Below are 16,587 nucleotides of genomic sequence, written 5' to 3' on the forward strand. Positions count from 1 at the left end.
TACATATAATTGTATTATATTTACTAGGTAATTTTTGTACAATATTATTGATATTCTTTTGATGGTTATTTGGGTGAATTTGTAAATAGTATTTTTGATGAAATGTTGATGATCAAGGTACTCATACCTTACAAGAAACTGATTGCAAATTGTGTTTGTGTAGTTTCTTGCTAGCACATTTGTTATAAGTCGGTGTATTTTTAGAATGTAATCATGATTTGCCATATTTAATCATAATATAGTTTTACTATCAATGTTTGAATGGGCTTATTAAAACAAAATTGCTCGCTTTAGGAACAAAGGGGGCTCTGGGCTTACCACAAAATCCATGTTTTTGGAGCCACATTTCTCAAGCAAGTAATGATAACAAGATATTCTAAGATTGCATCTTTTGAGACTGATCATCTTACCACTCAGTTATCTATTATTAATGCTGGAGCTGATTGAGAGGCAGTTGATATGGCCAAGGGGGGAGGGTCATAAATTTAGTTACCAATTTTATTCTTTAGGGGTGGGGGTGGGGTAGCTGCCTCCCCCTAGTGACGCCCATGGTATCCTATTAGTCTTCCACTTTTCTGAGGTGGTGGGTAACAAAGCTCTATGATTTTTCTAATAGAAGGTAGCCGAGTTTTGGGACTAAAACTATTTTATATGTTAGTTTTACTTAACATAATACAAATCAGCTTCATGCAGCCAAGCCTTCAACCAGTCTGTTGCTGACCATAATAACTAGTAACCAACTAACTATAATGTAGACCTATACCTACCTAAAAGTTCTGATATTCAATCTTTGATGAGCTTTAGAAGAGGATGCAATGAGCTTGTTTGTAGGCCCATTTGAATTAATTCTTGTATATGAAATTAATCACTGTCATCACAAGATGCCTTACTGCCATGTTGGCCGAACATTAATTGCAATGAACCAGTACAAATTGTTAGTTTCCGGTTCAATTTGTACTGGTTAATTGCATTAACGTTTCGGCCAACACTGCCTTACTGCATGTTTAGATTCTGAATTTATTGTTAACTCTTTGACTAACAAGCCCTGTAAAAAAAAATGTTTACCAGACACCTTGCGCAAACCAGCAAAACTCATAAAATGTTGTTCTTTAATTAAACAGTTTAATCAAAGGATAGACTAAAGCAGCGGTTCTTAAACTTCTTTGGCAACGGAATCCTTTTGAAAAGCTAAAATAAGAAAAATACAGAAACATATTTGCAGAGTATGTTACCTTCTTGATGTCTCTACACACATCATAGTGCATCATTCTGTATTTTATTGGCAAACTTCACAGTCAACAGGTTAAAATAGTTATTATTTAAAAGGGGTAATAATGTAAATAAATAATGGTGTATACTTAATGACATAAGGCCGAGCAATGGTCAGTCAAGTGTGTTGGTTTTTTTTACTAATGTACACATACGTACATACATATAATCACGCCTATTTCCCGGAGGGGTAGGCAGAGACCACGAATTTCCACTTGCTACGATCCTGACATACCTCTTTCGCTTCCTTCACTACTACTACTACTACTAGTAGTTACTAATGTAGTGTATAAAAATATTCTATTGCTTTGAGAATGTCCAACTGTAAATGAGATTGGTTGTAAGCTGTAAAGCACCTTGATGGTGCATGACCTATGCAAGTAATATTTAGAAATCCAGTAAAAATTAAGTCAGTGACTGTTCTGTAAAGTGATGTAACTGGTATTACATTGTGTACTAATATTATATGTAGGTGATAAATAGACAAATCATTACAAACAGTTATTTTCTTTATTTTAATGTAAAAACAAAACTTCTTACATATTTTTCCTATGCCCTAGTGTCAGAGAATAACAATATTTTTTTTATTACATCAATTCTAGTTTATATTAACACTCCATGATGCATTATTAATAATTAGAAAACATTGATATAACATCTAATGAAAAAATAATATTGAATTTATTCCTAAATCTTATCTTTGGCACAGTAAATTAATACTAATAAAATGTAAGAGATTCCAAAGTTGTAAAAATTACACGGGATAAATACTTTGACCGAATTAGGCAATAGCCTCAACAACAGACAATATATAATCTCAGAATAAATTATTTTGCAGATGAATTCATATTTAATAGACAAACAACTACATACACTTATTAAGTATTGAGATAAATAGGGTACACAATCAAAAAATGTTTTATTGTTATATTTATACCAAATTTGTGCTATGGTCAGCAAAAACAGTCCCTCTATCATCACCTAAACATGAATGGCTATGCCAACTCAGTAGGACACTGAACACTAACAGTTAAGAGGTACCTCTTTACTTAGGTATGGGATATAGATATATCTATGCACATGTTATGTAACTTGTGTGGAAAAATCATTGGATACATATTACATACAGACTAGGAAGAGAAATGTTTGTGAATAATTGTAGCTTTAAATACCTACTAGTAGCTTTCAGCTACGACGTTTTCTGTTTATTTATGAATAGCAATAGTTAAAAGAGCAAATCAATACAAAAATATGCATGAATTATTATACTTATTTATGACCACAGTAACACTCAACTGACAATCTTGTAGTTCACTCAAAACTAATCACAACATTGAAAGCACAGTATCTGAAGTTAAAAAACAACAATGTTTGCTTATTTAAAAAGAATATACCTACAACATTCATTTCACATAAATAAATTAAATATTTACTAATGCTGATTATGAGTGGCTACCTCTCTGTACGTCCTCTACAACATTCATGAATAAAGTATATTATACTTTATCATTATCACAGACAGTCAAAGAAAATAAATAATAACAATAACTACGTCATCACTAATATTAATGAATTTATTTACAACACTTTAGAATTTATGCTTCTTTCTGATTCATATTTACAGTTCGTTTATGATACCTTAACTAAAGATTATAGCTATGATAAAAAAATATAGTAATATGGTAAAGCAAAATCAATGCTGTTGAAGGTAAGTAACTTCAGGTAACGCAATAATCTCGACAATCTCGTACATATAAAACTAAATCAAAGAATTTAGAGTCCCTAAAACTTGAAGACCAACAGTATTTTTATTGTCTGTTCTAGAATGAACCAGAGTTCAACAATTTGTATATCTACGCGCGTTTTTTAATAAAAATACAGAATACTTAGTAATTAATTTAACTTATATTCAAATTTATTAGATACATTATTACATTAAAATTAACGACTAGCATAGAAGAGGTAAGATATAGTTATAGTAAGATAAATGACATGATAAAATATCTAAAGTTTACCTAAATAACATTCAAAATAATTTCTAACTCATTCTACTTTACTCTAGCGATTGTAATAAACGCTAAGCATTTTTTTACTAACTATACCTCCGAACAAAAATCCATGGAGCTTAGAGCAGATATAACATTTATTTTAAGACCATTTATTACGTATCTATTTCTAGCACATATATAGAATATAACATTATACCTGATGCTACCTACTAAGCTGTGAGCCTTCATATACAGTGTGGAAAAAATTAATGGGCCCTGGAGGGAAAGTGCCTTAGAAAGGAAACATTCTTTTATTTTTTTAAATAAGCAAAACTGAATTCACAGATTTTTTTTATTCGCTTGTATCGCCTAGGAATCGAACCGACAAAAAACTTGCTATTTTATTCCACTAGTTGATACAGTTCCTGTTAATGTTAAAATTTCTCCAAGAAACATTAGGTCTTACAATCGTCTATCGTACAAAATATTCATAAAATCGAATATTTAGTATTGTTGGATTTTTGTTGGTTAGATTCCCGGACGACGAAAGCAAATAAAAAAAAATCTATGAATGCAGTTTTATATCTTTTAAAAAATAAAATAATGTTTACTTTAAGTAAAATGAGCTATGTAACTTAAGGTTTAAGTGACCCTACACACGAGCGCTTTTTCAACGTGCGTTAAAAAAGCGCTTGAATCTGCCTGAACGCTAAATTCGATTTAAAGACCAAGGCTTAAAGTTGAAAATACAACAACGCTTTATAAAAAGCGCTACCGCCATCGTGTGAATAAATACACGTTTCCATTTGTGTTATTTAAACGCTTTTTTAACGCGCGTTGAAAACGCGCTCGTGAGAATGAGGCCTTAAGGTACTTTCCCTCTAGGCCCATTAATTTTTTCCACACTGTAAAAGCGAGTCTTAGTCGAGAACACATTTATATTTAGTGATTTTGGCTGGATATGAATGTCCCACAAAACATACTGGTCATATGATCAATATTTAGATGTTAAATTTCGATGCAAAACCAATATAATATTGCAAAGTATCCTAGGAAGTACAGTCAGCATCAAAAGTTACTAAGCGGGCCAGGTGTTCAAAATGATGAATGATAATTTTGAAGACCTCGCCCGCTTAGCAACTACTGCTGCTGACTATACTTTTAACTGAGCTAGGGTTGTATAACAAATAGTTACTTGTTTTATTTGTTTTTAATAGTTTGTGAATCTGCCATTTAGGTTTAGTTTAACGCAGGCATCAGTTATCCATTACTATGTTCAACTTTTACGGCTCAGCCTACTTTCGTATGCCGTATCTTTGTGTGACAGTCGCTAGCTAATATATCGCAGCGGTCGTGGTGTTTAAAAATATCTGAACATGCACTCCGATATTCTGATGTTCACGATTGTAAACAAAACAACCCTAACCAGTATAATTGGGTCCCAATAGTCGCTACTGCCGTCGTACAGTCGACATTAGAGATATGTTTACAGTTTGTCGTCTTATTTTATTCTAAAGACAATATTTTTATATCAGGGACGTCATTTGTACATAAATTTTGCATAAGTGTGACAGTGAATCTTATACCGGCGGTACACACTCGTCAAGAGACCCCGAGACGATCACGAGTTTGTACATACTACTCTCGTCTTCTCCGTTCGGGTCGGTTTTTTGCCGCGACTCGACGAGCGAGCACGGCCGGCATTAAACCTTAACCTGTCGGCATAAGGTTCAATATCGGTCAGAGGTAACTACCGGGTCCCGTAATCGTCAAATCGGCGCAACGTAATATAACAAGCGACAAGCGAAATGCGCGGTTCAAACATAATGTGGTCGTCTCTTGTCCTCGGCCGTGACGACCCCCGTGCCGGCCACGCCCGGGCGGCCGGCGCCGGCGCCGCGCGGCCACGCCCAGCCGCTGTCGCTCAGCGCGACCCGTCACACCGGCCCCGGCCACTCCGTGCTGTCCTGTCATAATAATATGGAGAAGGAACGTCAGTTTCATCTAAATGGTAAGCTTCCTGCCCCGAACGAGCTGCCGCGCGAAGCGGTCTGTGGAGATGTGCCTCGCTTGGGGCAAAAACACGAGCGGTTGCTTATTTCGCCGAAGTTAGAATTTTCGATAGCCCCACGTTTAAAATTCATTTGCTGTCTGTCTTTGCGTCACAAACTTATACATGTGTCCCAAATTTCAACTTAATTGGTCCAGTAGTTTCGGAGATAATATGCTGTGACAGACGGACAGACAGACGCACGAGTGATCCTAAGGGGTTCCGTTCTTTCCTTTTGAGGTACGGAACCCTAAAAACGAAAAAAAATTTTTATAAAGCATCCAAATTTTAAAAATTCGGTAGCGATACGTAATTAAAAATTCTGAAAAAAATCCACATTTGTTTTTTAGTGAAAGAGAATAAATTAAGCGGGCGAGACATAGACCATTTTAACTTCGACGAAATAAGCTACACCCTAGCGGTCATGACATCTCAGCCTCGCCCGACCTTTGCTTAGACAGGGCTGCTCCGCGAGGCATCTTCCTTGCGAGGTGGTTCGTTCCGAGTCGACGCGACCCGATATGGTGCGTTTCAATAGATGCGGGTGAAGATGGAAATTCAGCTCGGTTTGTAAACAAACTTGTCAGGATATTAAATTTTTTCATATGGCAATCCTACCTGCGAGATGTTGACGGCGGTGGCCGTGACGTGGGGGCTGGAGGCGCTGAAGTAGCCGCCGGGCCTGGGCCGCAGGTGGCGGTTGTGCATCTCCATCTGCACGATCTTCATGAACTCTATCTGCGCCGCTAGCTTCTGCACCTCCTCCTGAATAACAGATTTATGAGCAATTCCTAAAATGACTTTCATTTTAGCTCTCATTTTCCGCCCTATGGTTTAGTTTGAAGAACTTTCGCTCGCATATTGATCCAAATTTTTTGATAGGACGGGTTCTCAGCTCATAGTATAAGTTAAAGAAAGAAGTAGAAGACAGAGTTGTCAAGAAGTCCTTCTTTCGTCTCCTCCCAACACAATACTTCTGAAATTTGTCAGGGTCAAAAGTTTTACGAAGCTAGATGGAATAGGAAAATTAATAATATTTATTTAAGTATTGTGTTTTAATCAGGGGCGTAGCGTGAACTAATCTAGCCGTGGGCGAAATCGCATCTGCGAGGCTTTTTTCTTTCACTGTGCCCGAAGGGGCCTCGCGCGAGGCCGTGTGCGACGGCCGACTTCGCTCACGCCTAGCTACGCCACTAGTCTAGTTGTATATTGTAGCCAGTCGATAGCGTACCTTGAGTTCGTCGTTCTCGCGGTAGAGGTCGGGCGGGTCGTCGGGCACTAGACCGATGCCGTTGAGCGACGTGGAGGCGGGCACGCCGCGAGCACGTGCACCGCGGTCCCACGTGTCGCCCGTGCCGCGCACCACGCGCAGAACCTGAGGATACCACATACCTCACAACACCGTACAGTAGCGGTCCCAACTAGGTACGGCCCGAGGGCGAGCCTGACAATGTGGCCCGCGAACGAGCCAAATACATATGGTAGTCCAGTTAAAGGTAGCGGAGGCCTTATCTTATTAATGAATAATGATTATTTGAATGAATTGATGGTATTATGTAAATCCAATTATGACGTGTAATATGAAATATTATTATAAATAAATGAGTATGAGTATGAGTATCGTGGCCCTCAGGTCTCGGTCTTATGAGGATACAGATTTAACCTAACATATACATATATCTTCATGAGACACAGTCGCAACGCAGTTCACACACACGCCCGACCCAGGGGATCTACAGTCCACTTTGTTTATCCATTACCTAATACTTACCCCAATACTAAAAGAGCGATCGATGTTAAGTTAATTATTAAAAAAACAACACTGGTTTCACAACTAGCATTATGCTGCGTTTGATCCATTTCATGATGCACCATTCTGTTTTCACTGCTTTTTGTTGTCTATAGATGTTTGTGAATGGTTGACTGGTAGAGAATGCCTCATTAAATTCACCTTTTGTACAATAAGTATAAATTAAATAAATAAATGTCACGAATGAATGTTATTTAATCGTCTTAATCATAACATTATTTAATTTTAGGCAAACATACCTTGGGTAAAAATACTAGTAGAACAGTAGTAGAAGTGGACAACTGCGTTCTTATGAAGCCGAGCAGATATTTTATATCCGGTCCGGCCCGAGGCAGGATTAGTAAACTGAAAAGTAAAATAAAAATATATCACTATATTACATTAGTACGGAAATTAAAACATAATTGGTTCGTTGGTGGTGGAAGGCAGAAACACGTGGATATATTTGAATAGGCGCGTTTGCGTCACGCGGCAGTTTCCTCGCGAGGCAGCTAGCTCTATGTGGACTGCCTTATAGTACGGGCGGTGACCGTATGATCCACTACGTCATCTGATACAAGAATAAGCCCCATGGCTCACGTTCATAAATGTGATGCTAATTTCGGAAGAAATAGTAAAAAAAAATAGAATTAGCCGAAAGCACGAAAAAAGGGCCACTTACGGTTACGAAAAAAAGTGAAATTTATGTCATCTGATACAAAGATGAGACTGGTGGCAACAGATAGGAATTTATTATTAAGTGGCCCTTTATTTCGAGCTTTCGGCCAATTCCATTTTTTTACTATTTTCTCCAAAATTAGCATCACTTTTAATATGAACGTGTGCCATGGGGCTTAGTAAGTAAGTCGTTTAGTAAGTAAGTCGCTTATTCTTGTATCAAATGACGTAGTGGATCATACGGTGGCCGCCCGAACTATTATTCCATTATTTGACTGAGGAGCAAAACCTGACTTACTGGAAGGCTATCATGAGCGAGTTGACGGTGAAGATGTTGTAGATGGCGATGGAGATGAGCCGCGCCTCGTTGTACAGGCTCTCGGCGTGGCGCACTCTGTAGCACACGCGCACTCCCCATAGCAGGAACAGGATCTCGCCTTGAACCAACAACAATTGGAGTTCAATGTGTACTGAACCCTTACATACGGTAGGTATATTATGTCAATGACCAGACATCGGATTTTACGGGGTAAAATTTAACGACCGAGGGAGATTCGATATCGGTAAACTAAATTATCGATATTTTTCCCATGTGTGCCAATTTTGCCGCCCTAAGATCCAATGTCTGTCAATAACTAACACTAAGAAACACTGTACGCTGTGTGTGTAAGAAACGGTGTACTGTCACTAAGGAAGAAAAATATCACAGCACATGAAATTCACAAAAAGAGTACAATTGTCTGAGAGAAAATCAACCGCATTTTGAAATGAATCATAATGATAAAAGTAAAACGGTTCAGTTTCAAGTGTGCGGTGTGCGCGTCGTCGCAAAAACCAAAATGAAGAGTTACGAGTTTTGCAACAGTGTTTGTATTATAATATGCATTCTGTATATGTAGCTGTCTTGTGTCAACGAGCCGTATGCTGTAAAATGGCCTGGTTTAGACTACATTTCAAATATTATAAAATATATTAATTAAAGTAAATAAATATGTACCTATAGCCAAACTGTGATCCCACCAGTTGTAAGTGCATTGCTTGAATCTCAAGCCCTTATTGTCTGTGATCTGAAAACATATTAAACATTGACATTAATAAATTTTTATAACACTCAATAATCGAGAGTATAATTAAAACAATACTCAGTAGACGATCGAAATGTGTTACACACTGCCTTATTTTCATTCCAGAATGTTATGTGCCATAGAGTAGTCATTGGCGCTTTTAAGTAGGTTAGGCCAGTTTTTCTAAGCCAGAAAGTCGTCGCTTTTGTATTTTGTCAAATTATAGTGCCTAACGCCAATTCCTAGGATTACGTTGCCCAGCGGGCCTTTCCACTGAGGCGGAGATGAGAGGAGACGTGCAGGAATCAGGAGGCATTGATTGTAATCCAGCAGAGCGGAGAAGAGATTTGGAATATGTGGATCACAACCAAACCTGTGGTAAGGCTAGGAAGATGATTCGATACTCACGTCTTCTGCATCAGGAGGTGAAGACAGAGTCCATGTCCCGAGATACACGAGCATGATCAGGAGAATGGGTGCCATCCATTGCAGCAGTTGTTTGTCTGTAAGCTTCAGCTTGTGGGCGGATTTCACGCGATATGTCAGGGATACTCTGAAATTTTAATGAAAATATTATTATTGTTTATTAAATACCAATAGGTAAAAATAGAGTACTAAAATAGTACCTAGGGAAACCTGGAGCGTGCCAGTAGGGAAAATAAGAGTATATAAAAATAGTTCTATTTATGCACTCATGCACATTCAGGGTCTATAGAGGTCAATATATTTTATTTACAACCTAGTAAGTACAGAACCAGAAGTGTAGGTACTTCGGAAAGTCATTATTTTCCGAGTAAGATTATACCCAGATTATCCAGTTACAATTTGACAATAGACTTATCAAACTGCCAACCCTGGACACTGGACATTTATTCAAACTGTATTATGAATGTAAGTCAACAATCACAAAATGGCTAAAAACCAAAACATACGAGGAGATTGAGGATTTTCTACGTTAAACAACAACGCACGCAGGCACACACACACACACACACATTCTGTATAATAACCTGTAAATAAAAAGCTTAACTACACAAGAGAGCGCTGTCTCCCAACACAGGCAACAATTTGCTTACCGGGAGGCATCATCCCTTAGATCATAAACAAAGTATTTTTTAAACCCTAATACATCTGCCATTTGCAACAACTTTCGACTCTCCGGTGTCCGTTTGTTACACAATAAGTTATTTTAGTGATATTACGATAAACTATGACTGTTTGCTTCAAGAAAAAAAACCGGCCAAGTGCGAGTCGGACTCGCGTTCCAAGGGTTCCGTACATTACATAGTTTAAACAATGTATTTTTTATGTGACACGTGAGTGAAATGACTTTTAAAAACCCGTAGGGGTCGGATCAAAAATTTAGTAATTAAGTCCGACTCACGCTTGACTGCACATTTTTAATAGGTTTTCCTGTAATATATAGGTAAAGATCTGTTTTGTGTATTTTTTTTAAATTTTAGACCCAGTAGTTTCGGAGATAAAGGGGGGGGATGGTCATTTTTTGCCTATTTTCTTGAATAACTTCTAAACTGTTTATCTTAAAATTATAAAAAATATACATTTGAGATTCTCATAATGAGCTCTTTCATTTGATATGTAACACAATATAGTTTGAAAAACTTTATTTTTTAATTTCCTCATTTACCACCCAAAAGTAGCCCCCAAACATCATCATCAAACATTTTGTGATGTGAAGTGTTTAAAATTTTACTTGTTTACGTTACATGTCCGTCTTTGGGTCACAAACTTACATATGTATACCAAATTTCAACTTAATTGGTCCAGTAGTTTCAGAAAAAATAGGCTGTGACAGACGGACACAGACAGACAGACAGACAGACGCACGAGTGATCCTATAAGGGTTCCGTTTTTTCCTTTTGAGGTACGGAACCCTAAAAAAGATAATATATTAACCTCCAAGTTTTCATAAGCAGGGCTGTGTATGTGATGCAGAAACCCAAGTGGCGAGTCCATTTTGTAGCGATGCAAGAGTACCGGTCCAGAACTGGGAATATAGCAGCCATCTGAAATACCAAAAAAAATTTAATTCATACCGTGCCTTATTATTGATAGCAGTCTTAACTCAAACTGGAGTAGCCTTATCGTATTTGCGTACAAAAATGTCTACCACGGGCAAAGAGAATTAAGAAGACAGAGTGCTTACTCCATACATCGATTGTTAGTGTTACCAAAAAGACTATTATTTTCTAGTAGTCTACATCTAGCGTCAAGGAGCGGAACTATCAGTACTGCGACTCGATGTCAAATGTGTCGCGACTGACGAAAAGTGTATTGCCCGACAATTTATAACTAATATTAAAAGCAGGAGTTGAAAATAGAGTTCCGGTTACTCTGCCCGCCTGCCAAGCGTGGCGACTACGGCAATCCCCCCCAAGCGATAAAAACAAAAATGCAGACACAAATAAAACCCTAGTTATAAAATTAGCTGAAAATCGTTGAGCATTTATGACCAAACTCTTACCTCCATATACATGCAAGCGCATCCAAGTAGTGTGATGGAAAGGAACACCGGGCTGGCAACACGGAACACCTTCACGCGTCTGTGGTGTCTTGTGTAGATTGTCAGCAACACTGTCATGAATGCACAGCTCACCGATATCACCAGGAGGGATATCCTGAAATGAACATGAAAATCAATTTATTCTCAACAGTTACAGCATACAACATTAAAAAATTTTTAATACACCTCATATGTTGAAGCAAAGAAGTGGTGGTGGCCGAGTGGATATGATGTCTGACTTTCAATCCGGAGGTCACTGGTTCAAATTCTGGCTCGTACCAATGAGGTTTTCGGAACTTAACACATTCAGTGCCAGCGCGTGCTACGCGCTGCGAGCGTAGCCGATAACATGCAGCATCTCGTGTATAAAAAACAGCAACTACGAATAGAGAACCCAACTATTGGGTCACTGGCACTGAATGTGTTAAGTACGAAATATCATTTGATATTTACCACTAGCTTTTTGATGAAGGAAAACATTGTGAGGAAACCTGCATACATCTGCGAAGAAATTCAAAGGTGTATGTGAAGGGATCCATATTGGGCTAGCATGGGGACTATAGCCCAAGTCCTCTCATGCATGAGAGGAGGCCTGTGCCCAGCAGTGAGACGTATATAGGCTGAATTCAAAAATATGTTGAAGCTGTAAAGTGGGCTGTAAAGGCAGTGTGACAGCACCTGGTGCTGTCATGGGCTGAAATAAAGGATGCCATTTACAAGAGCTTTCTGCCGTTTTTAGAAATTATATCTCAATCCACCCATAGAGAAATATATTAAACTCAATTTTTTTTTAAATTACATTTTATGCAAGTTTATACTTATATAACCACACCCCTCCACCACTTATACAACTCATTATTATTAAGTAAGAAAATTCATGTATGGAGCACTCCAAGTTTACTTATTTCTCTATGACCCACCTAAAAAAATCGCTAAGGCCACCATTAATCAGGAAAAAATCTAGACATATTTCACTTACTTACACATTTGCTAGAAAAGAAGGTAACATACGGTAGACAATGGTTTATGACTTATGACTGCCCACAATAATTGGAATCAGACATGTGGTTGTGAAACCTAGTAATAAACAAGAAATAGGAATCATAAAATAGTAAGTAATTGTAGTAAAAAAACTAATGAGTACACAATGCCTCTGTATTATCCTATTATCCCAGAAATATAAGTAAAATAGACTTTATAATAGAAAATGTAGAATTAAGGTAGAATATTAAATTGGTTGTGAAGGCCTTCTGCACCTCTTAGGACAACAACAACAATATGAAATGTATAAAAACATTTGTTAAGTACCTATAGTACATCAAAATTAAATAAAGGCTTACCGGAATGGCCAGTTGTAAGTAGCAAGGCAAGGCTCTGGTCCCCGGCATGTTTCGCAGCCTGGTTGACATTGCAGACATTGGTAGGGTTCACTCCAGTTTTCCAAGCCGTTATTTTCCTTGTATTCTTGATAAGCAACTGAAATTAAAGCAAAAAAATGTATTAGTAATACGTAGCCTGTATCTGATAACTTTTCCAAAAATCTCTGTAAAATAATTGGTCCTTAAAAAGCCTGCGCTACTTACATCTAATTACTATACTTTGGAATGTTAACCTATTAGTTTAAAGTTTATGAAAAGAAAACCTTTTTTGTCAAACAAAAATAAGAAAAACACCTGCTGAAAATATCTATAAACTTTGCTGGCGCTGGCGCCATTTGTTTTGACACTTTTGACAGTTTAAAAAAGAAGTAGAGATCGCATAGTGATGTCGACGTATGACTTTCGAAGGAAGTTACGGTTTATCGATTCGGATCACGATTATTACATTCTTTTCGTTATTCTAATTTTAATAAACAGGCGACAGTCAAAACCAATTTCACTGTTCACTGAATTCTGATGAACTTGGGTTATAGGTACTTATAGAATTCACCAAAGAAATTAATGTAATACTTTAAATGATTTTATTCAATAATATCGGCATTTGTGGTCGGCATCCTTTACACAAACAAGAAACAAAAAAAAAAATAGGTAGGGTGTTTAAGGCAAAGGTGTAGGTGTTACATATTTCTAGTGTCCTTCTGCTCGAGAGAACCGGACGACGACGTTGTCTCGCGCCTATGGAAAGTACAAACACAACACAACAAATTTACGCACAAATAAATACGGTAAATTACGGTCAAACCAAATTGTCAGTAAATAAGAACAAAAAAAACTATACTCATTCTTTTCACTTTAGGGTGCTAGTACTAGTGTAAGACAAATATATTAGTATGATTCTCTCTGTCTATGTTTGAAATGAGACAGTCCTTTGACAAGCTATAATTTTATTGACCAATACAAATAAAGAATATGAATAGAGCGACCCATCGTTCTAATAATTTTTGAGTTTACCCTGGACATGACTCAGTAAAGAAACCAAAACCGCAAAAATAATCACCTTCAACCAGTGAGCCATTGAATCCATCAGGATGATGAGTTGAGTAATATCCATCCCGACAACGGCAAACGTACGATCCTCGGGCCCAACCAGCATGCCTCACTCCAACTTCTCGATTTGGCTTGTACTCGCACTAGAACCATAATAAATATTACAAAAGGCAAACGGGTGCACTCTTTCAGATTGAATTTTTTGATGTCAAGTTACACGTAACATTCGCGAAAGACTTACAAAGGTGGTTTCGTTGTGACATTTATGAGTGCCGTGAAAGGAATATATTTGATTATCGTTGGTTGGCATCTCACATTGATTTATTTCCAAATTAGATATGTCTACGTCGAGTGACACAACTCCTTCCTGCCTGTAAGCAATATAATAATATAACTTGATCAGTTCTTTTACATCAACATGTTTATTTTGGCATTCTGAAGGATAAAATGGTACACGGCGGGATGGTTAATACCTCGAGAGGATAAGGTTCTAATTTCTTCAATTTTATATCTCGAGTTATCAACTTTTTTCCGCCGTGTACGATTTTATTTAAAGTTCTAGTATAAGTTTAAATGATATGTATTTATTTGTACTTACTCTCTAGCCGAATGTACCGGAACCGTGTATGATAGCAGCCACCGTTCGGCATCACAACTGAAATAGGGAAAGGACCACCAGCCCTTCATAGCTGCATCTGGTACTGGCGAAGGCATGAATTTGAAAGACTGTTGAGATGTTTTATGCCGCGATTCATACCTGTAAATACAGTTACATTCGAAAAAACAAATAAAAAAAATTAAATCTATATACTTACTTACCAGTAAATTGTATGAATAGATGAAAATATATAAATATTTTCTTACCAAGGATAATCAGCTACAGGCACTTGCTCCAGTGGCGGAAAAAACATTGGAACTGGTTCAGCTGTACCATATCGTTGCCATCCCGTGGCATTCTTTACTTTGGTATCAGCCCGTAATGGTATTGCTCTAGCTCCCACTGCTCTTTCAGAATTCTGACTACCCATTACTAGTGATTTTGATACCGCTTCAAGTACGTCTGAAATGTAAAATAAAACTTTAATGTTGTTCAATATTTTCATATTCCACGAGGGCTTCTAATTGTCATGAATATTCAATTAAGAAAAAGTAAGTAGACACCATAATTGTAAAGCATTATAAAAAATATATTATGATGGAAATTTTAACGCACATTGCTTAAAAATTACTGATAGTTTTTATGATTTTACCGAAAGCTGAAAGAATGGAGATATCTATGATTTTATCATTAAGAATAATAATAATGAAGCAATGCTATTATGCAAGTATAAAGTATATATTCACTTCCACCAGCAGTGAAATCAGTCGATTCGATTAGGACGCTAGCGGCTGCTCAAGCTCTGGCGATGTTTCACTGGATGATAATGATAACATATGCATGGGTGCAGAGGGTAAGAGAACTAAGAGATAGCTTTCCTGTGGTGCTACAGTGGCGATAGCGTAAATTAAACCAGTAACAACTTCAATTACAGTTAACTGACCAGCAGAGTCTAATCCCAGTTGGTGCAAGAAGCTGGCCGCCAGGTCTGCCCGGGCCCTGGCCGAGTCCCACCGTGTCACGTGCATGGGCGCCCGCAGCTGACCGTTGCGGTATGAGACACACAGCTTCCCCGTGGCTCCGGTGGCGACTGCGTGGACTAAAACCAGTGATGATTCCAGTTCCTCCTGGAAATAACGTTTTAAGAATAGTTAAAATTAATCAAACCCTGATCCTTGACCCTGACCTACAAAAATTCTAACAAAGGTTTCATGAAGGTATCGAAATAGGTAGGTTGCTTTATCGGATTTGCTTTCATATCATAAGTAAAGTCCAGTGATTTGTAGTAAAATTTACTTCAACCTACTACTTACTACTACTTTAGTTAGTACAATGAGGGCTAACGCGTATGAATTCGCCGCTAGGGGCGCTAGTGTAGATTGTGGTCTTTTCCATAGTTGGAAATGTCAAATGTCACTTGTCACTTCAATGACTGACAGCTGTTCATTAGTCTTTTGGACCACCATCAACAGAGGCGCCAACTGGTGAGCAAAAAAACGATAGCCCTCATTGATTTGTCAGGTTCAAACAAAGTTAGACCAAGATAAGTCTGCAACGGTTAGCACACGCAGTGCAAGTGTTATTTTAAACGTCAAACTTCTATGAAATTATGACGTATAAATAACACTTGCACTGCGTGTGCTATCAAAATCGTTGCAGACTGATCTTGGTCTAACTCTATGCATGTTTATGTCAGACCTTCTGTTTTCAAAATTTGCTAGTTGTTCATTTGTTCTAAAGATAAAATAAAAACCATTTATAAATTCTTAAAATTTTTATTTTCACGTCACAATAAATAAAACAGTAAATAACATCCATGCATAGATCGTGATCGGCAACGCAGGCTTCGTCAAGTGGACACAAAAGCAAATCAGCAACAGGCTTCGTCATCGACTTACAAATGATGTAATCCGCAACAGGCTTTGTCTAGCTTAACCACTAAATTAAACTATTTAGGCTATGGTGCCACCCCGGACCGTAGCCGAAATAAAATGTATATCCGCTGCTAAATAAATGAAAGTATGTACCTACTTCTTTAGGTATTAAGTTAATTCTATACCTACTAATACTTTCCATTAAACAACTAAAATTTCATGAGCATGGTATAATAGTAAGAATTAGTTAAGTACTCGTAAACGTAAAATACTAGTGTGTATAGCGTCGTACTCTGTGTATTTTGTAAAATCAAATTATTATTTCAT

The 16,587-nt window shown here is 37.5% G+C and overlaps 1 protein-coding gene across 1 annotated transcript in view; it reads right to left on the reverse strand.

The window, feature by feature from the left end:
- Positions 1 to 1,765: 1,765 nt before the first annotated feature.
- Positions 1,766 to 16,587, reverse strand: part of LOC134746651 (probable G-protein coupled receptor CG31760) — a 105,491-nt gene continuing 90,669 nt past the window's right edge. Inside the window, exons 4-18 of the mRNA XM_063681152.1 lie at positions 15,330 to 15,513; positions 14,653 to 14,848; positions 14,387 to 14,545; positions 14,030 to 14,159; positions 13,799 to 13,931; positions 12,703 to 12,838; positions 11,324 to 11,477; positions 10,756 to 10,865; positions 9,247 to 9,391; positions 8,772 to 8,841; positions 8,073 to 8,211; positions 7,357 to 7,462; positions 6,539 to 6,682; positions 5,926 to 6,072; positions 1,766 to 5,224 (exon numbers count right to left, since the gene is read on the reverse strand). Coding sequence (XP_063537222.1) covers positions 5,195 to 5,224; positions 5,926 to 6,072; positions 6,539 to 6,682; positions 7,357 to 7,462; positions 8,073 to 8,211; positions 8,772 to 8,841; positions 9,247 to 9,391; positions 10,756 to 10,865; positions 11,324 to 11,477; positions 12,703 to 12,838; positions 13,799 to 13,931; positions 14,030 to 14,159; positions 14,387 to 14,545; positions 14,653 to 14,848; positions 15,330 to 15,513 — 1,983 coding nt within the window. The 3' untranslated portion in view covers positions 1,766 to 5,194. The remainder of the gene's footprint in view (positions 5,225 to 5,925; positions 6,073 to 6,538; positions 6,683 to 7,356; positions 7,463 to 8,072; positions 8,212 to 8,771; positions 8,842 to 9,246; positions 9,392 to 10,755; positions 10,866 to 11,323; positions 11,478 to 12,702; positions 12,839 to 13,798; positions 13,932 to 14,029; positions 14,160 to 14,386; positions 14,546 to 14,652; positions 14,849 to 15,329; positions 15,514 to 16,587) is intronic.

This window comes from Cydia strobilella, chromosome 13 (assembly GCF_947568885.1).
Source record: "Cydia strobilella chromosome 13, ilCydStro3.1, whole genome shotgun sequence".
Lineage (NCBI taxonomy): Eukaryota > Metazoa > Arthropoda > Insecta > Lepidoptera > Tortricidae > Cydia > Cydia strobilella.